Raw genomic sequence first — 25,430 nt, 5'->3', positions numbered from 1 at the left:
GTATTGCCAACTACTGGCCTGGCATTCACATTATGTTTGTTTTTCTTTTCTTTTATTCTCCTTAAGTGCAAAAAAAAAAATCGCATTTATTCAATGTTTTGAAAAATGCGTCCCCCGCAATATGAGAAGAACAAGTACATTTTCATATGCACATTTTGTATTTTGTCAAGGCCACTGTTGCGTAAACATTACCGAAAAATGTAAATATTTCCCGTTATGACTGTTCTTTTCTACAACAGCCAGTGCATTGCTAGAGACTGAAAACATACACTTTTATGGAAAATGAATGCCAAATGGAGATTTTCCTCCCAAGTAAACACTTTTTCAAATGATCATTTTCAGAAAATGGAGGCTGTCATATTGAAAGTCTGTTTTTTCTCAATCAGTCTTTTCTTATAAAGCTATTAAAGAGTGGAACGGGCTCCCCGACCACATGAAAAATAACATCAATTTTAATAACTTTTCACGCGCAGTCAAAGGCTGGCTCCTTGAATATCAGTCCTGTCCACATTTTTAGTACTTGGGTACATGTCCATCAGACGATACCCTAGTGGGTACCGTCTGATGGACACAGCCACAACTATAACTGTTGCTGCTTCAATAGCAAACATAACTACTACCTCTCCGATTTATGTATTTTACGCGTGTTATAGATTTGTAAATTGATGTTGTGTATAATTCTGCCTCTTTTATCTTATAGGATATGTAATTTAACAATGCTGTATTGTGTATCTGACACTTCATATGTTAGTTGAATGTAATTTTGGTGCTCCGTATGTTGTATGTATGTAGTTTTTAACTGTTATGTAATTTTATTTTATGAGGACTACAGATGGAAATTAGCATATTGCTAAATCTGGTGCAGCCATCTTTTTAATGTTACTGTACACTGTCCTTTTAATAAACCAAACTCAAACTCAAACTCAAAATAACAGTAGCGGAACACAGGGCTTGACTGTTGATTTCAAGATAATGAGCTTGATGATGCCTGGCTGTCGTGTGTGCATTTAACTGTGACTAGTTAAAAATTAGTCACTCCCATGACGCCAACATACGCTGAGTCCATTATTAAAAATACATCTTTTTCCACATGTATCAATGACAACTATGTAATTCATCACCCTGATGATCATGAAAGAAAGTAATGCGTGGCGGCTGACAAACAGTTCCAAAACAATCAGCAATCTCGCTGTCGAAGAGTGGAGACTTGGACCAACCCGTGTAGAAGAAGTACTGTGGCAGGAAGACTTAATATAGAGTGACAAGAGAAGCTGGCACAAGGCGGGAAAGCTGACATGTAAAAGGAAGTGAGAGAAAATAGTCTCAGCCACAAAAGTCAGGAAAGCATGCTTACCTCTGCTAAGCTAATCTGAGCCACTCCCTCGTTATCTGTATGTTTAAGAGTCACATGGACTTTTTTAGGTTCCATGAAACAAATGACAGGAATCTCAGCACGAGTCTGACGCAGACTAAAAATAGTTCAGTGTTGTTTTACCGAGCTTCCTGTTGCCGAGTCATATTGATAACGTAAAGTCTCATATTTCATAGGCTCACAAATTCCTGTGTTGTGGCAGCACAGTAGGGAAACGAAACTTATGTTCATGTCTTCTTTCAAGTCATTTATAACATGCACAAAGTAAATCAACAGCAGCAAAGGTAACAATAACAGAACTCTTCGATTTATATTACTTTTACATCAATTCTATTATTTATGAAATTATTTTATTTTATTGATTTACTAAGTACAGTGGTGCCTTGAGATTCAAGTTTACTTGACCAAGCTTGTCCAGTTATTCAAAACTTGTCTTAAATTGTTTGCCCAGTAAAATAAATTGGAATGCCAAGAATCCGCTCCAGCCTCCCCTCCAAAAAAAACACATTGTTTTTAATTAAAACAAAACCTGTAACATTATGCTTTATAAAAAACAATGACATCATTAAATAGAATAGGAAAAAAAAATTTTTTATTATTTTTTTTTTTTTTGCTTCTTTTCAATGGCCATTGTGCTGTACCTTCTGGTGTACGTACCTTGGCCACCTGGGGGCAGTATAGACATACTTAAACCCAGTCAAAACTCCTCAGAAAGCCATCATTCTTCAGAGATAACAAATGTATGTGTGTAGGTATAACTTTCTACGCTGTTCCAGCATTTTTGTACAAATATCCGTTGCTTCAGGATTAATACTGCAACACGGGTACTATTCGTTACTGTATGTTTTACATTGTCATCACTAAGATGAACAGACTTGTCTAAAGAAAAGTTATGAGGTTGTTTTAAATTCACAACATGTAATTTCCTTCCATCCATTTTCGGAACCGACATTCCTCACAATTTCAAGTCTATCCCCACAATGGCCGTTAAACCTGGAAAAACACGCGTGTATGTTCCCCACAAAGTTGCAAAGACAAAGGCGCACGCGCGCACACACACACACACCCACACACACACACACACACACACACACACACACACACACACACGTGTTTTTCATTAATTTAGTTTGAAAACTAAATTAGCTTGAAAAAATAGTTTGTAAACTTAAAGTATACATTAGTATAGGAGACATACTAGTATACATTCATATACTAGTATACATACTGGACATAGTATACATTTTAAATATAAAAAGTGTTTTTAATAATAGAAAGTTTAGAAATATTTAAAATGTTTATATTTACTTAATTCTTCCATTAAGAAAAAAAAATAAAAAGAGTACCCCATTTTTATTTTAAGAACAATAACATCAAGGTAGGCTTGGACCAGTTACAAATTTTTACTTATTTTAACAAATTAAATTTTAATATATTGTCAACATTCACATTTTTTTAGCAATTTATTAATGAGTTAATGTATCATAAGAAAAATGAACATTTTGTTTAATAAAAAATCAGTGAAATGCTGAACCAGCTCCATATTTTATTTGATATAACATTTACATTTTTATTACATTTTATTTCCTTTTTTTTAATTTGTGTAATAAAATCAGAGCAGTGTTGCACATGCATCAATTTTTTTTTTATTACAAATACAATCATGAACCATCTAACTTACTGTCAAGACTATTTTTGTCTATTTTTTAATCATATTTTAATTTGCTCCATAATTGTTTATTTGAAGATTAATAACATCTAATCAATGCTCAACTACCCTTATATTTTGCAAACAGCTGTCTGACATCAGCAATAACGAGCTGACCCTATTTAGTATATTTTATCATTTACATTAATTAAATTATAAATTAATGTCTGCCTATTTGTATTTAACTAACATAACATCAAAGTAAAGATTGAACAGCTGCATATTGACATAATTAACGATAGTGTGTTGTGTTATACGTACTTTTAAAGTAATGTATGAACTAATTGTAATGACCCTCATAAGGGATAGGTGGGATGTTTGCCGGCAGCTGGCAGACGGACATGTGACCCGAGCGAGCCGTCAACCAATCATATGACCTTCCTGTCTACTAGCCCTGTTTAGTCTGGGAAGCACGGGGCTAACCGGCTGATCAACTTACATGTCTGAGGGATTCAGGTTACAGCGCCCAACCCCCCAAATAGACTTTTCACCTCCTCCAAACAAAGCTAACCTCAATGCTTGCCTTACAATGTGCCCCTTGGCCTGTAGGGGGAGTTACAAATATGGTCAGGAAGCAAATTAAAAGCGTATGTGTATGTGATTGTGATTACAGCTGGAGCAAAAGCAGGTGGTCCCTCCTTTCAAGCCCAACATCTCAGGCGAATTTGGCCTGGACAACTTTGACGCCCAGTTCACCAACGAGCCCATCCAGCTGACCCCCGACGACGAGTACGATTCACTGCACGCTAAAAATGAAACGCCTCTGTGAATTCATCAATTCATCCATGACATGGATTGTCCTTTGTTCTTGTGTGCAGCGACGTGGTGAAGAAAATCGATCAGTCCGAGTTTGAGGGCTTCGAGTACATCAACCCACTGCTGATGTCTGCTGAGGAGTGTGTGTGAAGAGAGACACACACATACACACACACACACACACACTTACATACACACGTGCCATCTCAGTGTCTTCACACGCTGCGTGGTTACGAGGCGACCCGGCGACATCATCATTCATAGTTTTTGTTGTTGCCAAAAGTAGTTTCACACTCTGCCAGTTCTAACCACTCGTCCTTAAGTCTTCTCTTTATGAATTATTTTTATATGCTCTCTATATAAATATACAAATGTATAAATATAAACCTGCACTGATATCTTTGTCATCGGGGGCCTCTACCAAGTTCTTCCAAGGTTACTGTACACAGACTCATTTTATTTGTATATATGAAACTGCTGTTGATTAATGTTAACCCGTTTTTTTTTTTTATAGTTCATTCATTGAAATCACAATCTCTTTCTCAAAACATTAAATAAGAAAATCTATATATATTTTTTTTAATTTAATTACAGCCGTTATGTGTGTTGTCCATGTTCAGCTTGAGGATCAGAACTGGTGTTGAGTCGGCTAAAATACTGTGAACAAACGTAGCGCGTGTTAGCCAGACTTAATTATTCACACAGGACCAAAATAAACAACAACAAAAAAACATTTCTGGTACTTATCTGCCTAAAAATCTTCTCAAATAGTGGCCATCTGGATGCATCTGCCACTTGGAAAATAAATACCTCCCTCAAAAATAGACGCTGGCGGTAAATTTTGCCAAGCAAAATAGTCGCACCTACCACCAAGAACAGTGTCTCAGACGAGTGTGGAATCTTACCCCAGTATTATTCAAAATAATCTGTCAAATAAGAAAAAAATAGGTAGTCATTCTAAAATGGTTAACCTCTGAGCCCATTGGCTATAACGCTGTTGCTAACCAAAACAGTAGCATTGACCGGGGCACGTAAACAGACTCTTATGAATGAAAGTATTATGTGTGTCAATGTTTACATTGCCTCGGTTCTCTGGATTTTCTGGTGTTTTTTTTTTTTTTTTTTTTTTTTTTTTTTTTTTTTATATAAACTGCTTTCACCTGATATAATTTCTACCTAAATTTGATAAGTCAGGCCACTATTTTTTGAATATACGCAAATATCCCATCATGTTTTTGTCCGTTGATGCCTTTTCTCCCTCTTATTTCTCCATACCAGGTAAAAATCAACAGGTTGAAGCACAGTTGATTATGGCTTTAGAACTGTTCTATTTTCTTGAAAACACATTATCTGTATAATATTTTCTGAATGATTCCACTAACTTAAAACACTAAGCGACAGAGTGCGATCCTCTGCAAAACACATTGTCTGTTACTTTTATTTTTTTTTATTTGTATTGTTATTACTTTGTATTATTTGTAATCACCTGATCGAGTACGAAATGTTACTGGGTATGTTTTGGAAGCCACCCGCAGGATTCTGCTGACATTTTATTATTAGTGTGCAAAAGGAAAACAAAACAGTCAAATAAACATTTTATTTCTCCTTGTTGGTATGGCCTTTCAAATTTCACGTCGCCTAGTGAAACTTTATTTGGGAGCTAAATTTTCTAGAAATTCCTAGGTTTGCTACTGAAGCATTTTTTTGTTGTTTTTTTTAAACAACCTCCCTATATTCTCCAATGGCCCAGTGACAAAAAAAAAACAAATGTCCTGTTTGTATTTGGCTTACCCAGAAAGCTGCATTTTTATACACCACAGTCTGTCTCCTCTGTGATAATGAGTCGCGAGCCCCACATCAAGAAATGTAGACGCGACCATCGTTTGGTTCCACTAGATGCACATTCCATCAGTAGCTTAACCTGTTAGTACATGTCGTATATGCCACAGTGTCCACTTTAATGCAGAAATCCTGTTGTCTCACTCATTGCCGTTTTCTTATTCCCCCTAGGTAACTGGCTACCCTTAACCAATTCAGTACAGTGGAAAAGTGGCTTGTACTCACATGCTAGCCAACCCTGTTCATGCCACACTATGCGCCACAATCTCCGCTTTGCTGCAGGGCTCCGTTTCCTTGTTGCCCTTAGTCTCATTTTGGGTAAAATAAGTGTCAATGTTGGAGTTAAACCAGGAGACCCCTATTGTCTTGTTCAGACTGATGAACACGCGCGACATTGCAGCCTTTTCACTGCCCTTAGTCTTCACTTGGATAAAATGTTTTCTTCGGGAGCTAACTGCTAACATTACTCCACAGTCCTTACTCTGCTGCAATGCTCACATTTTCTCACTTCCCTCAGTCCCCTCTCAGATAAAACGCGTTCTAGTTAGTTGGGGTGGGCTTGCATCCAAAGCAAAATAAGGGAACACGAAAATTGTCAAGCTTGAGCTTTTCTTCCCTCCACTGCTCACATGCCCATATGACCCCGCCTTCTACAGCATCCCTTGACATCCCTCAAGAGTAACACCAGACCACCCCTCACCCCATTCTTTTTCTGACCTAAGAACCATAAGGGTCATGGAAATGATGATGTGCTGCAAATAATGAAGCTGATTGATTTGTGGGCCGCAGTAAGTCGGAACAATGGTGGGGGAAGGAGTTTATTTCACACGCAGTCCCAGGTGAATTGCATTGGTGGGTGAAAAAAAAAAAAAGACTCCATCTAGAACAAATGTCTTTGCATAATTGCTAATCCCCCATAATGGATTGTTTGACATTGTTCCTGTGACCTCTTTTCCACAAGCTACATTCCCCCCAAGGCCATGTGACTGCTCACTCCACGGAAGACACATAGCTCATACCTTGTATCATTAATAACAGATAAAAACACAGCCTCTTTTAATTGCTTTTATCTTGTCGGATGTTTTATCCCTTCAACCCAACCCCGGAGGGACTAATTAGGCAGCGGAAGACGGGCGCTAAACCGTCCCTTTTGTAAAACACACACACAGACTACAATTTGAAGGTGTTTTGCTTGGCAGGGGCTTACTGTGTGATCTTGTCGAGCTGACTTATGAGAGTTTTCTCTTTGGCAAGTTATCAAACTTTGCCACCATGCTCAGCCCACACGAAATGATGAAACCTCACAAGCCTCGCCATTTAGTGTCGTCCATCTGTCTCGTATATGTGGTTCAAATTTGGTAGAATAAAAATGTGTCTTTTGGGCATAGGTTCTATAGACTTTGTGTGTGTGTAGTGTGTACTCAACACACAGACATGCTGAGAAAAATTGTGTTAAACTGGCTTGGTTAGCTGAATTGAAAATAAATAATAAAGCCACAAAATGTAAAATTTCACCAAAATGACGTTAAAATGGCTGCTTCAAACAGTTTCATTCAGTGGAGTGAATTTTTAAAATATCCATACCTATGTCACAATGGTTATTGTTTTAGTGCTTGTCATTTTCCATTAGGCTACATTTATTGCATCATCTCCTTCGTAAAATCAATATCTGTGGCTAACCCTATTTAATGAATTGCATTCCTCTAGTAGTATTGAGCACACGTCTTAGCCATCACTGGGACCCTCACAAAGAAAACAATACACCCTCTGACCTTCCTTGATGAGTACACTTCTGCCATGTGGTCATCAAGCATCATTACTGCAAACGACATTTACATGCCCCGAACGGGCCCTAACACATTTCAATATGCCAAATCGATTGCGACGTATGAAGACGCCGCCGTTGTCTGCCTCCTGAGGGTTCACTTATCGCCCCCAGTCGGATAACGTTTAAGACAGAAGCAACTAGAGGAGGGGCTTCTCTGCGTCCTGGTTCATCATTCACTCATTTTGTTTTCTAATGAACCGTCACATTAGTACACATACCAGATGAATGGAGTCCCCCCGCAGCACTTGTAGCTATGTTATTACAACAAAATCAATGACACACACACTCACTTCACCGCTTGTTGGCTCGTACTCACATCTGCGCTCATAATACAACTGCTGACCTTGCTGTCACATCACAGCAGCTGCTGCAAAACAACCCACAATGTTGTTTGAGAAAGGTGCGTTCTCTATATGTTGCATCAGTCCCAGTGTCCCTACTCAATGTATCTAAAATGATTGTACATAGTCATTTGAGATTTTTTTTTGTGGGTCTGCTCATGATTGCTATCAAATTTCATGTTACTGACTTTCCCAGGTGAATTTTTCAAGTATTCCAGTTCCCAAATGCAAATTGTGACCAAACTGATACTTAAAATGGCCACTTCAAACCAAAATGGCAGTCTATCTATCCATGTCTTTTCAGACATGACAATACAATTTAATCTTATCTTTCTATAGGTGAAATAAACTTGATTAGACGTACCCAAAGATTCACCAAAATACCTGAAAAATGTCTTCTTCTAACCAAAATGGTAGACTTCATGTGTCATTTCAGGAATGATTGCTTCAGACACGTTTGGTTGGTCTACGCATGAATGACCAGCTGACCAAATTTCATGTTGCTAAATGAAACTTGCTACAGAGGAATTATCAAAATATTCCAGGGGCTGCTACCAAATTCAATTTGCAACCAAAATGATGGCTAAGACAGCTACTCTAAACCGATATGCCAAATGGCCTTCATAAAATCAGGAGCCCCCCCAAAGTGTGTGTTTTGTCATTGTTCCAACTGATGAATTAAACAGCTAACTAATTAGCTAATCAAACAAATCAAAACAATTTAGCTTTTAGGCTAAGAAGTCAGTCACAAACAAATTAAAACAATTTATCTATTAATGCAATCCATTTGTGAGCTAATTTCCAAATAGTTAATCAACTAGCTAACTTAATGGCGAGCAAACTAACAGTTTACAAAAACATTTTCTCTTCAGCCATCGTTCATGCTTGGCTAACTAGTAAACTACTATCTACTTAACAAATCAAAACCATTTTTTTTCTTCTAGCGTAATTCATGCTCATCTACTTAAGTTTCTATGAACTAGCACTGTAACTAATTAAACATTGAAACATTATTTGCTTTCCTGTGCATTTCATGCTTGTATAATAATTCCTAACTAGCTGATAAAACATCAAACTACTCAGGAATCGAAACAAGCTATCTTATGACATTAGTCATGTTTGGCAAATTATTAAATAGATAACTAACTACCTAGCTAAAAACATCAACAATTGCTCCTCTAGCATAATTCATACTCTGCTAACTATCTACAAGTTAACTACCTAACTGACTGACTAACCAGCTAACAAACAAATTAGAGCATTTTTTTTCTCAGAGCAGAAAATGATAGAACCCATTTTTCATATAAAAATTATCTATTCACCATCATGTCATAAAGGCCCATCATTACGTTTATTTGTAAAGATTTAATTTGCATCTTTGCATATTTAGAACGGCTCTACGCCACAGTATATAAAATGAATTGAGAGGCAAATGTCATTTCTAGTATTTGCCGTGGGCCGCTTAAAAATGTAGGGCAGGCCACAAAAGGCCCCGGGGCCATAGTTTGGACACCAACCACTGCCCTAGATAAAAAGACAGCAGTCTAGCGTCTTCGTTTTAGACGGAAGCCGAATGTGTACGGCAGTGACAGTCCGTCGTAAACAGAGTCGCTAGCAACATGGCCCCTTTAAATAGTCTCGCCGCTGTCAAACGTGTCTCTTAATGCAGTCAAGAGGAAATGTCAGACAGACAGACAGACAGACAGCGAGCGAGACACCCCCGCGTTTCCTGTAGTCGTGATGACGTCTCCGCCTCTAGTCCTCGTTGCGGCGTGACGTCACAGGGCTGTAGCAGTAGTGTAGCCTCCTCATCTTGTTGACTCACCGCCGCCGCCGCCGCCAGGCTTTTCCAGTACGGAGAAGACCCCCGGCGAGTGAGGACCAAGCGCACGAAGGCAAGTGCTACAACCATCGTTTATGTATGTATTTGATGTTTTTACCTTTGTCTGTGTCAAATAAGAGACTTCCGTTTCTGTGAGTGAGTGTCGCAGTGATTTGTTTGACTGTGAAAACGGGCGAGAGTCGGTGGGATCGAAGGGGATGAAGCTAACTCTGCGTAGCCCGCCGTGTCACTCTCCGTCTGGGGGAGGTTAGCACGTCGGTCGTTCTCCTCGCGACCTCCGGACAACGCATTACAGTACAGTGTTTATCTTATTCCTATAGTCGGCCGAATTGTCGAGACAAAGCTCGGCTTCTAGAGTTGCCATAAATACGGCGTAGCTGGCTTGTTATAACCCACTTTTGGTGTTTTTTTTTGTTTTTAAAAAAAAGGCTCATTCGAGTGTTGTACTCGGGGGGGAAGCTAGCTAACTAGCATTTTCACCGCATAAATTAGCCCCGGGTTTTCCTTTTTCTTTCTCTCTCTAAATAAAGAATAGTTTTATCTGTCGTCCCTCGCGTGTTTAATTTAAGCCTGACCTGTATTTTCACGATTTTTTAAAATTATTTTTGGTCGTTGAATGTGTCTGCTCTCGCGTAGACATACGGTTGGGGGCACCCCGGTCAGAGTGACGACCGGACCGGACGGTGGTGGCTCCCCGGATCGAGACTGGGGAGTGCAGACAGTGAATGTCATTATCGGCGCTGTCTGCATACCAGCGCAGTCGAGGCGGGAGGAGGGAGGGGATGAAGGCTGGAGATGGAGCGTTTTCTATGCGGCGTCCTTGCAGCAGTGAAGCGGTTCCTCGGACTTGGATTGGTCGCTATCGGATGATCCCCCCCCCCAGCACGCAGCTGTTTGCGGGAAATTCGCCTCTCAACACCTTGGAGCAAGACTCATTATCCTGCCGCGAAGCTCATGTTGACATGTGTTCGCGGGAGCTTTATGACATTTAAACGCCCGCAAACATCAACCAGGCTGCGGAATCAAGGTCGGGCTTTTGCGCAGAAGCAGTGCGCTACTCTCGGGAAAAGCTCCGTGAAAAATGTGCTAAGGCATGCACATAGCAATTCATTTGCCAGCACTGGCAAGGAGAAGCCCTCTTCCCTTTCAATTTCATACTACATGTATCAACAACAAGCCAAAAATACACAGTTAATATGGGTTTAAATAACTGTTATTGATCTACGGCATGCAAATACTTTTCTAGACTAATATGTTCAAATACGAGCGTTGTTTTGCAATATATGTCACATAAAAAATGACTTGTAGAAAGAAATGCATTGAAATAGTATGAACCCACACAATATTGTGGAGTGACCTTGTGTCAGGATCAGCATCATTAGAGACACAACACAATTGGACGGAAATAATAAGTCGCCTGAACATTAATGTGGTTGCACGGTCAGAGTCACTTAAATGTTAATTGTCTTTTTTTAAACAAAAACAAAAAACAAAACAAAAAAAAACATCAGCTATGAAGAATACTGGATGAAACGTAAGTGGTCTAGCTTTGGAACATAAACAAGTTTGAACACACCACTTTCGTTTTTAAAATCCGAGCGTGTAGAAATAATTCCCTTCTTGTTGTTGATGGGGGGGTGGGGGCTTATATTTAAGAGAGGCCTTTATTCGTCTATTTGAGGAAATAAGATATATGTTTTATATGTATTTGTTGGTTAGTACAAACAATTTTCAGACAGTGTGCTTTTTTATTTTATTTTGCTGCGTGATACATCTCGTTTTGGCCCTGGTCCATGTTGCATTCACTGACCCTCACCAGCGCTGGGAAAAGCTATATACCGGTACTTGTGTTTTGTTTGTCCCGAACAAATGGTTCAGTCAGTGGGAAAATAATTTTACCAAGCAAACGCTACTGCAATTAGAATCTGTTTCTCTGAAGATTACAACTTTATTTTCCACAAACAATGCAGTGCAATTTTATTCCTTAAAAAAAAAATCAGCTTTAATCTCCTGAAGTATGACATATAACTCCCGATCGATGAATGGCTATGATTATTTAATATTTAGCATCATTATACAATATTGTATTAATTAAGCCCTTTAAACTACTACTTACTTTTGTAGTTCTTTTTCTTTTTCTTTTCTTTTTTTTTTGCATGTAAAAAAGCAACAATGTGTTGATTTCATGGTATTTATTAAATTTGTACTGGCCCGGCCAGCCCAGTTTCTGTAAGGTACATGGTGTTCTGACAGTGCTGTACTGGCTCAGGGGCATCGGGCCACCGTTAATGTCATTAAAGACACAGTGTTTTTATTGAAAAAAAAAATGCAACTCTTTTCTCAAAAAGTAAAACTCCTTACTCACGAAATATGACTTCTTTTTGTCTTGGGGGAAAAAGCAAATAATACAGTTTTATTTCTATTTTTTTTCCAGAAAGATATATCTATTATAATAATAACATTCTTATTGGCGTTGTATTGCGTTGATGAAGCTATGACACGCTTCGTTATGCGATGTTTACCTTGTTCCACATGGCAAATCCTGCTGTTGAATGTCAAGCTGTGAGGGAGGGGTGTGGGTGGGGTGGCGTGGGGCTGGGTGGTTTTGTTAAGACTTTCATGGAGTGTTTTTCATGCGCTTGATGCTGCCCGCGTGGGGTGAAAAGGCACATATGGGTAAATGCAGAAGCACTTTCACTTGCAAAGTGCAAATTGTTTGGGAGCATTGTGGCTGGCGGGCCGGTATTAACTTGTGTAGTAATAAGAGTTGTGGCGGTTGTGTCTGGTCCACTGGATTTGCTTGTTGGGATTCTCACTTGCTCACTTGTTAGAGTCGCTAGAGAAGTGAAATATCCCATGCAAATTTCAAACCCCCAGTCCATTTCCTAACACACAAACACACATCTCGCCCCGGGTTCAATTACAAGTGCTGCAAGGGGCTTCCACGTGTTGTGGAAAATATGTTAATGGCCATTTGGCTCAGTGGTGAACGCAAACAGCTATTGACCTGGTCAATCCACACTAGCGCAATGATAGCCGTAAATCATTTAAAGGCTTCGCAGGATATTTCATGCTTTTTGATAACTTCGTTGAGTCCTCTCCAGATAGCCATAAGTAGCATATTTTTGACAATAGTTACTGTGGTCCAATGACATTGTGGTCCTCCAAAGGTTGTCATTTTGGTGTAAGGTTTCTTGTTTGACTTTTCAGGTAGTTTTTTTTCCCTCTATTGACTTTTTCTTTTTTTTTTTATGTACTGTTTTTCAATCCCTAGGAAGCGTATCAGAAAATTCTCCATCATGTGTGTGTCCATCAACCGGAGAATCAACATTGTTTAAAAAAAGGGGAAAAAGCCTACGGATTAAACAAAAGGAGTCGTTCCAAATAGCCAGACAGGAAGAGAAAGGGACAATAAGAGAACGCTCAGACATGGCCAGCACCCAAACCAGCTTGAAGAGCCCCTTGAAAGGCCTGAGCTCATTCAAGGGCAGCTTGAAGCGCCTATACCGCGAGCATCTGGAGGATGCGCCCATCAAGAAGCGAGTCATGGCCGAGATCAACCTGAAGCGCCGCGGCTTGGATTCCTTCCATAAGGCGGCAAAGGTGAAGCGGGAGCAGGTGGACGAGGCGCACCACCAGCAGCTTCCCCACCGTGACGCGGACGCCGAGCTCCACGCGGCCGCCTCGGCCAAAGCGCTGGACCTTAGCCCGGGGCTCAAACACACGCTGGCCCAGTTCACACTGAGCAGCCAGAGCTCCCTCGGGGGTCCGGCCGCCTTCTCGGCGCGTACCGGTCTCGAGCCTTCCCACACCGGCATGCCCCCGCTGCCCTCTCCTCCAGTCTTGGGAGGCGGCCCCCTGCTGGTCCCCTGTGACAGCTCCACGGAGCTCACCCATTCGCTGCTCGAGGGCGAGTCCATCTCCTGCTTCATGGTGGGCGGCGAGAAGCGGCTGTGCCTGCCGCAGGTTCTCAACTCGGTGCTGCGGGACTTCTCGCTGCAGCAGATCAACACGGTGTGCGACGAGCTCTACGTGTACTGCTCGCGCTGCGATGCCGAGCAGCTGCACATCCTCAAGGTGCTGGGCATCCTGCCCTTCAACGCGCCGTCCTGCGGCCTCATCACGCTGACGGACGCGCAGCGGCTGTGCAACGCACTGCTGCGCCCCGGTGCCGCGCTGCCCGCCGAGCTGGGTGCCAAGCTGTCGGTCCAGGGCCCGCTGAAGGAGAGTGAGGCCGGCTTCCAGGTGGAGCACCAATGCCTGGGCAAGTGCCAGGGCCTGTTCCTGCCGCAGTTCTACGCGCAGCCCGAGGCGCCCTGCGTTCAGTGCGTGGAGTGCCACCTGCTCTTCTCGCCGCAGAAGTTTGTCATGCACTCGCACAAGTCGCCCGACAAGAGGACCTGCCACTGGGGCTTCGACTCGGCCAAGTGGCCCTGCTACCTGCAGCTGGCCAGGAAGTACCAGGGCTCACCCGAGGAGGCCAAACTCAAGCAGCTGCTGGACGAGGTCAAGGGCAAGTTCCACTACCAACTCAAGAGGACGCTCGACAAGGTGAGTCCTCCCTCGCTCGTGTCGTCAAGTGTGACTTGCCATTGTTCTGCTCTGCAAGAAGATTTAAAACTGGCCGTGTTTGACTTGATGCGATTGTAGTCACTTGTGCTTCCTGGATGACACGGGGGCCTTCAATGTTGTGTGGTCATTGGATTACTAAAAGCAAAATAGTACGAATTTGTTGGGAGAAGCCTGGAGATTTTTGGGGAAAGGTCACATTTTGCATGAAGTCCTACTTTCATAGGAAAAACATGTAATAATCTCACAAAGATATAGTATGATTTTTTTCAATGAAAAAAAGTTGTGATTTTACAAGGATAGTTATATTTTTTAAGAACAAAATTCTTTGAGGGAACATTAGATTTTTTTTTAGGCAAAACGAAACGTAATTTCACATGTTTTTGTAGAACAAAGGTCAGTCTGAAAACGAGATGCTCTTTTAGAGTTAACGAAATAAGTAGTCTTAACAATGAAGTCACATTTTTTAAATATAAAAAGGTTGTAATTTATGAACATAAATACCCTTTTTAAAAAATATTTTTACCTGAGAAAATCTCTATTTTTTTTCATGAAAAATTTAAGCCCACTACTGAAAGGAGTTGATATTTGAAAAAATAATATTTTTATAGTTTAAGAGTAAAGAAAAATAAGGTACCAGTAAGTTTAAAGTCACTTTTTTTTTTATTGAAAAAAGTGATGTTTTGTAATCTCAACAGGATGCTGATATTTTTTTAAATTTAATTGACTGAGGTTAGTCATTTGAGGAAAAAAGTTGTATTTTCAAGAACAAAAGTCTTGTTTTTCATAATCTAGCAAGGATTGCCGCAGTTTCCTAGAAACAGACATATTTCCCTTTCATACATATTTGATTAAAAAAAAAAGTGGTGAGCCGTCATTTTCTAGGAAGCTGCAATATCCTGAGTTTTTTTTTTTTTTTTTTTTTTTTTTAAATGGTTAAAAGAACAGTCTCTTTCTCATTGAAAGATCAGGTGTACTAGAGTACTTCACGCCTAGTGTGTTTTCTTAAACCACTGTTGACCTACTGTTTGCATGTTTGTGTGTGTGTGTTGATGAGAGAGGTCTGGGACAGGTGGCCTCATCAGACAGACGAGGTTGGGCCAGCTGGCCACAGCTGAAGGGGAAGTGCATCATTTGTCCCCCCACAGGTCACTTAGAGGTCGCTGGGAATGTCATTGAACAAAAGGGCAATACATGAACCTCATAAACTGCAAGGCCATAACCAAAGACCACCACTGAATAGACTGTAGGCTCTGTGCTCTCAAATTAGATGCATATGCGTTTCAAAATGATGGAGGACTTCACTGCTTTTATGCTTCAGTTGCTTTGGAATTAAAGATTAGGTACTACAGCTTGGTCGAGGAAGAATAGGAAAGAAGTGCCTATCGAGTAACTGCAAGTACTGCATTGGAGGCAATACTTACAATAGGATGTCACATTTATGAGAACACCATCAATCTCTCTGACAAATTCAATATAAAGGTTAATAAATACAGTACAACTGTCTTGATTAAATAAATACTATAGAATTGCTAACGGGGCAGATAACTAGCTAACTGGTATGGCTAATAACAGTTTCCATTTGTTACTGCTCTGACGTTAGTTTTTAATGTGGAGACGAGCAGAGACGTAGCTACTCATTTTCTGAGACTACATTTTTGTTTTATTTAGATTTTTTGTGTGTGTGTGTGTGTGCGCGCTTATAACTAATGTACTTATATTGTGCATTCAATGGGGAAAAAATGTTAATTTACAATTTTTATGTACTCAAACGTTTCAAAATATAGAGCTGTATTTGTAATACCATGATACCTTGAAACCACAGTATTTAGTACCGGTCCATGCTTACCCTACGCTAACACAATATAGAAAAGTCATAATTACAGTAAATATTGGTTTGAAAGACTGTAAGTGCGGTGATACCTGAGTGTGCTTTGTTTTGTTTTGTTTTATTTTGCTGCGTGACACATATATATATACAATTATATATATTCTTTTGCTGCTGACCAATATAGTTCATTGTGTTTGTAGCCTAGAAATGTCATGTTGGTAGTGGTACTACTCTATGGTAAATTGAGGACCTCCCTTTGGTGTGTTTCAAATAGTGAAAAAATGTCACTGCCTAATACTCCTGTTTATTCATCACACATCAAGAAATTAAATTGACATGGAAGCACCTCTCTGAATCCAAATTTTAGAAGAAGCATAACGTTTTATTGTATGCAATAACACAAATCATTAACCATGAAAGCATATGCAGTATTTGAAAATAACAGGTTATAAGATTTACTGTACATATTTGATGTGAGAGGTGATGTAAGACTTTTTGCACGGAGACAAGAAAACGCCTTGTCTGCTTCAGTAGTGATTTATGGTACACTCGTCTCCTGTCCTGCCTTCCCATTTGTCTTCGTCCACTGGGCCGAGTAGATATTCTAGAAGCACGAACAAAGGTCAGTGCACAAAGCGCAGTCCTTCTAGATGAGCTTGTGAGACAATGTCGCTAACCTCGTCACCATGGTGCCGTTAACTGGAGGCTACATGACTCATTGTCGCAGCTCACCGTCTCATACTTTGAGCCGCCTCTCTGGAGCCGCTGTCTCACCACGTTGTCAGGTGTTGTCTTCTCTCTGCGGAATGTCTTTTCCTTCTCGCTCTCTCATTGTTGTAACTGTTATTTTATCTTTTTAATTTACCAGAAAGGCTGCACACCGTGATTAAAATGTGAAAAAGTTGCGGTATGGTTATTATAAAGGACACTCTAAAACATCGTTTTTATGAGTTGAAACATTGAAGTTGTTGAAAGTTGTCATTTTCTGAGTATACCCACTGTTTCAAAGATAAAATGTTATCTTAAATGTAGATAAAATGTGTTGTAACTCTCCTACCTTTTTGTTGTAAAAATCTTACTTTCTTCCTGTTAAAAATCAGACTGCTCATAAAATGTTCTCATAAAAATACAACTCTTTAGTCTGGTAAATATGTTACGCTAATATCTAATTATTGTTGTTTAAAATTGTCATAAAATATGACATTCTCATCAAATTAGGTCTTGTTTTCTAGTAAAAGGGACTGAAAATTTGTCACCAACAACCTAACTTTAGTTTCATTAATTTTCCTGTAAAAATGTGACTTTATTGCGGCAGAAGTACAACTTCATCATTGTTAAAGTTAGCATTTTTTTAAGGGGAAAAATATGACATTCCCCCCCCCCCTCACTCTATTGCGTATTCTCAGAATTCCTTCTATTCGTATCTGGTTAAATCATGAGCGTTGGTCACATGTGGGTCTGTAAAAATATGAGGTCGGGCGTTTGGGCTAGCTCTGTAAAGTAAGCCGCTTGTGTCCAGATGTGTACCGGAATCACCCTATTGAGCACCTCTTGATGAGTACCAGATTCCTGGATAGGAATTTAAAAAGGATGTCGTTTTTCAAAGAGCGGATGCAGCGTTTGTATGAAAGTATTTGCCGAGGACACTTGGCTGTTGATTTGCGCGTGTGCATGTGGTGATGAAAGTGCATGTTTGTCTGAACAGGAAGTGAGGCAGACGGACGTGTCTATCAACCAGAACATCCTCCAGACTCCCGCAGCCGCCGCCTCGGCTGCTGCCGCCTCCGTGGCGGTGACTCATAGTTTCCACATCCCAGTGGATGCTAGTGGAAGCCAGGCAGCTTATAGTAACACATACGTTTTCACACTGGCTTATTTTGGGGCTTTGGCGTGTTGCTCTAACCCTTTTCCCTTTGGCCTGCATTTACACACTGCGGCTTTTAACAAGCAGTGGAGACTCGAACAAGGGGGGGCATTCTGGAACTTTGTCACTTTCTACGCTAGCGACCAATCCCGTATCCTGTTCAGAGTGTTTGGTTTGAAAAACAGGAGTTCACCCCACCCTGCACCCTCCCCATGTTCTACAAACATCACTCTGTGCCCCGCAGCGCTGCTAGTGTAAACACAGACTCAAGCAACACACACACATGCACCACTTATCTCACTTGTGTTGTCCTCATAATGACGGCTCGTCAATCACACAACAGCAACACAAAATCCCGTTTGAAGGTCCATTTAACAAATGTTAGTCGTAATCTTACAGTAAGGAAGTGATATTTTTAAGGGAATTGGGGCATGTTTTTACAAGAAAATATTCTGATAGCAAAGTCAAAATTTTCTTGACAAAAAAGTCTAAATTTTACAGAAATAGTCAAAATTGTATGAGAATAAAATTTGATTCTTACAGGAATTTCCGCAGAAATTGTTCCAGAGTGAAGTCATAATTGTGCAAGGAAAAAAATTCATCAAGATGAAGTTGTACTTTTGCAGGAAAAACCTTTGGGAAAATAGTCAGATATTTACAGGAACACATTTTGAGAATTAAGTTGGTATTTTTAAAAAAGGATGAAGTTGTAGTTACAAGAGTAAAATATTTTTGCAAGAATATTGTAATTTTTCAAGGAGAAAAAATGATGAAATAGTCAGAAAAATCTAAGAATAAGGAGGCAATGTAAGGCATCTTTATATAGCACATTACATATACAAGGCAACACAATATGCTTCACACAAGCAAACAAAACACGAACGTTTAAACACGTTAGAGGAGGTCATTTTACAAGAATCTTTACTAGAATTAAGAGGTCATTTTATAAGAATGAAGTTGTTCATTTTACAGGAACAAAGTCAGAATTTTACAGATGAGTATTTTAAAAGTTTTTTTTTTTTTTCTGGATAAAAAATATAGTATTTTCCCCCCTAATGTTACACCTGATAGATTTACCACTTTTCCCCCCACTCTTTTCATTGTGGCCATAACACTTTGTAGCGTGACATTGGCACAGTTTAGCGTGAACTTCTTCCAAGGCCAATAGTACACCTCCTGCGTCTTGAATTTTGTCACGCATGTGGCATATTGTTGACCGTTTTGTCACGTAAGCTTTGTTTTTGTTGAACTGGAAGTCAGACACTGTGACCTGATATTTTCAGCCAACCTTGTCGACATAACTGTGGCGAGGGAATTTTGTGTATTTGTGTGTGCGCGTGCCTGTATGTGTCGATGTAAATGTGTGTGTGTCTGTGTGTGTGTCTGTGTGTGTTGGGCCGTGTTTTGTAGCACTGACTCAGTCACAAGTGTCAGACAGAGAGAACAGCCCCCCTCTTGTCTTCCCCCACACCCGCCACTCTCCCCTTCCCCTACCCCTTCTCTCTGGCCAGTCTAACAGAGTGTCTGTGGCACAGACGGCAGACAGCTGCATCTCTCAAGCTGCTGTTTGTAGGGCAGTGACTTCATTACTGCATTGACGTAGCTGCACTCAATGTCTGTCTGTGTCTGTCTGTCGGTAGCTCGCTCTCCCGGGCGTCATCTAAATGGATTGTAGCCCTCGTGCTAACCATTCTTCTTCTTCCTCCACCACCACTTGTTCCATGCTCACGTCCAGCTCTATTTACGCAGTTTGACTTCCACGCTCAGACATTTCAGCTGGCCATGTGTGTCTGTGTCTGCACACAGAACAGGTCATTAAACTCTCTGTTGAGAACCCCCCAACACTTGTCGCTTGCGTTGCCTTCAAGGCTATGATTTCCTCACAAACCAAAATCATGCTTGATAACCTTGCGGATTACTCGAGTAATTGATTGACTAATCGATAGGATAATCAATTTCAAAAAGATTTGTTTGTGATAGACCTAGGAATCAATGTATTCAAGTTAAGCGGTCTCAGCGAGTGAGGGCTGCCAGTGGCTTCACTTTTCGTGACAGCGAATAAGCGCCATTGTGAGTCCATTCATATATGTGCCTGTGATCCTGGCTCATGTCATGTGTTTTTTTTTTTTTTTTTTTAAATAAATGCTTCCAGTGCCGTCAGCTCCTGGGGTTTTAATGACTATGTGCTTCTGGTCATTTTAAACAGAGTTTAATGCTGGAAGAAACATACAATTGTCTCTGCCGTGCCGATTGCACAAAGAATGCATCGCAGCAATTAGCAAATGAACGAATTTGATTGCACATTTCATTTTGAATTGAGCCTGAACAGCAGTCAACGGCAGCCTTTCCAGACCCACTTTCTTCTGAAAAGGCCCTGCGATTGGCTGGCAACCAGTCCAGGGTGTCCCCCGCCGACTGCCCAGAGCCAGCTGAGATAGGCGCCAGCTCCCCCCCGCGACCCTTGTGAGGAACAAGCGGTCAAGAAAATGGATGGATGGATGTCCTCTGAAAAGTTTTACAATTATGCATTTTTTTCTTTATGAAGAAATGAATAGATTTACAAGAAGGATGTAGAAAAGGTGAAACAGTCAGCATTGTCAGAAATGTTATTAAGTCAGAATTTTATGCAAAAGTGAAAAATTAATAGTAGTCAGCAATAGATTTCATGAAAACATTTCAAGATTTGAAAAAATAGTTTGCAGGGGGGGGAAGTCCTATAGTATTGTGGGGGAAAAGTCATGTATATTTTTTTTACAGGGATCGTCATAATTTACCGAGAAAATGTTCCATGTTCACATGCGCAAACAAGTCAATAGTGTCAGACACATTTCCACTATAGTCACCCCAGGCCCCAATCAGCAGACAGTAACAAAATAAGCATCAAAAGGAGCCGATAAGGCGACTGTTACGTAAGCAGATGGAGCATTTATGTGTGGAGAAGCCCGTGGCTATTGATCAGCCTTGATGGATGCTGTGCATTGCTAGAAGAGGAAATGGATGAGTGAAACCAAGTCGCTATTGCGTCAATGCTCCATGTTGAGACTTGTTCTGCAATCGAGTTAACCTCACCGCTACCTCCTTCTTGCGGTCCCCAGACGGCCTGCAGCGTCGGCTGGTACTTGTGGTCAAAACAGCCAAGGAGGCCAAGCCTCAGCTCGTCTTTCCTCGGTTGAAAATTAACCTCCCCGAGACCCCCGCTGAACTGCTTGCCCAGCCTGGAACAGCCCCCTCAGCCAACCAATCACATGCTGGTTTGCTCTGTCCTGACCTCCACACCAACCGCGCCAACCCATCCCATCCCCAGGATAGCCGTGTAAATATTTCATGTCAGTTTCCAAAGAACAATTATCCATTTATGCTGAATACACAGCAGCTTCTTTGAACCTCCAGTCTGCATGTAGTGCCAGGCACAACAAGCCCGGCCTGTGTTTGCTTGCTTTTGTAAAAGGGGGCCGCTCCGAGGTATGGGGAGTCTGAACCAGGGGGGTATGTCTCTAGTATGTCACCATCAGGTCAAAGGCAACCAGCATGGCAGTGGTGCAACACTATGCCCACCCACTGGAGGAAAGCCAAATTCATATAATGATGAGGCCAAAGAACAAACTCCGCAATGCACATTTAAACAGTTCGCAAAAAGTCAACATTTTCTGAAACTGTTGCATGATTTTTTTTTCCAGGAAAAAAAAAGACAATTATGAGAGAAAATCATATTTATTTATTTATGAAAAAAGTTACCGTAGTAGTTACGTCAATGTATTTTTACAATAAAAAGTTAACTTCAAACCAATAGTTGCAATATCTGTTTTTTTTCCCCCCCTAGGAAACAAAACTTAATGCTACAATAAAAAGTGCAATTTTTATTTATTTATATTTTTAATATTTACATCACTAATTAGTATAAACGTTACAGGTACTATTAATTTATTAAATGGCAGCCATTTTCATTGGAGCTAACTGCTTCAGCGGCAGCCGTTGGAATATAAGAATTTTGATAAAACTTACCTGTTTATGACGGAAAACAACTTTTGGTGAAAACATGTTCAATCATAACTTTGACTCTGACATTCTTGCAAGACCTTACCTAAAGCCTGATCCGTAAAAATGATGTTAGTTAAGAACCGAGTAAAAATATTAGCAAAAATGTCCTGTTTTTATGAGAAGAACAAATAACACTTTTAGGAGAATAGTTGTTTTTGGAAAAGGGGCCCACTGCGAGGTAGGAAGGGGTTTCTCTGGTATATCGCCATTAAGTCAGAGGCAGCCAACATGGCAGCAGTGTCACGTCTCCGTCGCTCAGTGGAGGAACACCAAACTCGCCGCTTGACGAACCTTTGCCTTCAGTTTTGGCTGCCCTCAGATTAGTTCCGCACCAGCTCACAATCGGCCCAGGAAGCAAAAGCCTATTATTCACCCGTCGGCATGCCGTACTTAAAGTGCGCCTGTGGTTAGCATTCCCGGCTTCAGTGAGTCTTTCCCGACTCTGGGCTCGCCGAAAGAAGAAGACTATAATGTCAGGGCTTCTGCTGCGAGCTCGGCCGCAGCGTCTGTGAGGTCAGTCAGATAGAACGGAGCCTCAGCCGCAGACTCGCAGACTAAACAAACCTAACCAAATGTGTTCCAGACTTTTAAATAACTGCACTCACAGCCTATGTGCATGTTCACAATTATGTGACAAATCCAGACTGGTTTGCAGCTTTTACACACGGTCAAGTTCACTTGAACGTCTTTAAAATATCCTAGTTTAAATTATACAGTATCTATGTCCACATGGCGCACACCCCAAAAAAAGTCACACTTTTTTAAAAATTAATTTCCATCCCTTTATTGAAAAACATTTATTTTAAAACAAGACATTAATTGTAACTGACTGCAAAAAATGCACAAACATGAATTGATTGTGATTCAGTTACTGGTTTGGTTCGTCACATGTAAAAAAAAATGGGTAGTAACATTGTTTTCTGAAGTAAATGATGTTTGCAGTTTTTAAATGTGATTCAACACATAGATAATCGGCCTTCATTCATCGTGGACTAGGGAAATCAAAACATTTTGCTGATATTTCTTTAACGGAAAAACTGTTTAGGGTTTTAATTTGGGGGTAATAGTTTTATTTTTTGAGAAAAGTTTTCAAATGGGAAAAAAAACACATTTTTTTTAGGAGAAAAAAATACAAGAAAAATAGTTAGACTTTTAGAGTAACGTAATAAGTGCCATATTATCAGTTGTCTATTTTTGTGAATTTGACTTAAAAATAAATTGTGCTCATCAAAAATAAAGATGTGAATTAGTCACAATATTGTCAGTCATTGCATGAAAATGGTAACTTACACATTTTGGCTAATCAGAAGCTTGAAAAAGCAACTTTCACAAGAAAAAACAGGTATATCATCATTTTTCCAGGAACAATAAAAGTTGTAATCTCACTAAACCAAGTTGTCAATTTAGGAGCCACAAGTCTGAATATTGGGTGAAATTGCACTCACTTAAAAATGATGATTTACATAATGAAAAAAACTTAAAATCTAAACATACATTATTCAGTTGCATTCACTTCTGTCATTGCACCAACATGGCGATTTTTGGCGACATTTTGGCTAATCAGAGGCCGAAATCTTCCGATTTATGCCGGTCCTGAGAAACAGTTTTCAATTTCACACAAATATGTACGTACAGTAATTCTAACTTTAGTACTGCCCTAGCATAAGGCCATTCTGATTTGCATACAAGTTTGGATCATGTCACTGCCCCTATATGGGAAAATACAGTGTTGGTGTGATTTTGGCCTAAGTGAAAGCATTTAATTGGAAAAGAATTCAAATAAGACTCTTAGGAAGCGACCAAAAAAAAAAAAAAAGGCCAGCGCACATCTAAAGTTTCAGCCGGTTTGTATTGGCTCAGAGTCTGAATAATGAGATGTTTAGGCAATAATGAATCTATTTGAGACAAGGAAGTGAAGCCTTGTCTATCTGGTCTCTCTGGGAGTCGCAAGAGCAGGTTTAATCGAAACTGAGGAGTTTGCATTTGAAAGTCCCCCCCCCCCCCCCCCCCCCCAACAGGAGCGCCGATTAATGAAGATGGAAACGCCAGAGATGACGCTTTTTCTGTAGGCGTACACGCATATACATGCATGATGCAGGCGCTTAAGAGTCCCTCTCTAATATTTTATCCCCGCAGACGGGGAAGATGAGCGCCGGATATCAAAGGCGTGTCATGAGTCCCGTCGGGCCATCACCAAGACATTAAGCCCGGCCGCCATGCTCATAAATTATGCATACTGCAAACAACCCAGAATCAAGGGAGAATAGTCAGCCCCCTATTATGGGAATCCCCATCGCTCCACTTATTCTTGTAATTTATTTTGCATGTTCCGTAATAGGATGTTTGTTTTCTCTTGTTGGACTGGTTGTCTTCGTTCTTTCTGGATTTCTTTGACTTTGCATCTTACTCACTGCCCTCACTCCCTGCACTCCCCTCACGACTCACGATGCCTGTAAATCCTTATCTCACCAAGGGTATGACTGCTTACTTACAAAGACTGCAAACCACATACTTATGTGAAGGTGAAACAATTGTCTGTAAAATGGAATTGTTTTTCTACGAATTTTTTTCCCATTTTCCCGCTGTTCTCTATAACCGGCAATTTTCTGCCTCGAATTATAGGAAGGATTATTTTTATGAGAAAAATGTCATACTCTGTGGAAAAAAAGTCATAATTTGACATAAAAAAAAATGTTACACTTTTGTATTAGTCATGTTTTTATTAGAATAAAATCTCAATTTAATGAGTCAAAATATATAATTTTACAACTACGCAAAAAGTCACAATTTCATCCATCCATCCATCCATCCATCCATCCATTTTCTGAACCGCTTGTTCCTCACAAGGGTCGCAGGGGGTGCTGGAGCCTATCTCAGCTGGCTATGGGCAGCAGGCGGGGTACACCCTGAACTGGTTGCCAGCCAATCGCAGGGCACATAATTTCATTAGAAGCCAAATTATTCACTATTTCACTTGACAAAACCCTCAAAAGTAGCACTTTTACAACATATTTTATTACGATAAGAGTCCAGATAGAGAGATATTTACAGAAAAACAGTCGTAATTTTATGAGAAACTACTCAGAAGATAATTTTTAAACTACGATACACACAAAAAACTCAGTTTAAGAACCCAGATTATTGTTTGAAAAAAAAGACAAAAAGGCAAAATATTTCAAGAAATAAATTCCAAGAAAAAGCAGTGAAAGTTTCATTTTTGAAATTAATTCCAACAGACAATATATAAATATTACAAGAAAAAAAAGTCATGATTTTGAGAAAATTGTCCCAATATTATTTTTTTAAACTTTGTGCAAAATAGAATTTAAAATATTATTAAACATTTTTGTAATAATAATAATAATTATTATTATTATTATAATAATAAAACATTGTCGACTACAAGAAAAACACTTGACTGATTTTTATGAGATTAACATA

General features: G+C 40.1%; 2 protein-coding genes across 4 annotated transcripts in view; both read left to right on the top strand.

Annotated features, from left to right (window-relative positions):
• Positions 1-5,441, top strand: part of prkci (protein kinase C, iota) — a 54,725-nt gene extending 49,284 nt beyond the window's left edge. The window contains exons 17-18 of the mRNA XM_077523079.1: positions 3,694-3,809; positions 3,899-5,441. Coding sequence (XP_077379205.1) covers positions 3,694-3,809; positions 3,899-3,986 — 204 coding nt within the window. The 3' untranslated portion in view covers positions 3,987-5,441. The remainder of the gene's footprint in view (positions 1-3,693; positions 3,810-3,898) is intronic.
• A 4,071-nt stretch (positions 5,442-9,512) lies between these two features.
• skila (SKI-like proto-oncogene a) overlaps positions 9,513-25,430 on the top strand; it is a 43,942-nt gene continuing 28,024 nt past the window's right edge. The window contains exons 1-2 of one of the 3 annotated variants that reach the window (XM_077523078.1): positions 9,513-9,739; positions 12,962-14,238. In XM_077523078.1, coding sequence (XP_077379204.1) covers positions 13,117-14,238 — 1,122 coding nt within the window. In that variant the 5' untranslated portion in view covers positions 9,513-9,739; positions 12,962-13,116. Of the gene's footprint in view, positions 9,764-12,961; positions 14,239-25,430 lie in introns of all 3 variants that reach the window. The other 2 variants (XM_077523076.1, XM_077523077.1) reach the window with 2 other exon arrangements.

The sequence above is a fragment of the Festucalex cinctus genome, chromosome 1 (assembly GCF_051991245.1).
Source record: "Festucalex cinctus isolate MCC-2025b chromosome 1, RoL_Fcin_1.0, whole genome shotgun sequence".
NCBI lineage: Eukaryota > Metazoa > Chordata > Actinopteri > Syngnathiformes > Syngnathidae > Festucalex > Festucalex cinctus.
Note: the sequence above shows the minus strand (reverse complement) of the source record. Positions and strands in the feature narration are given on the sequence as shown.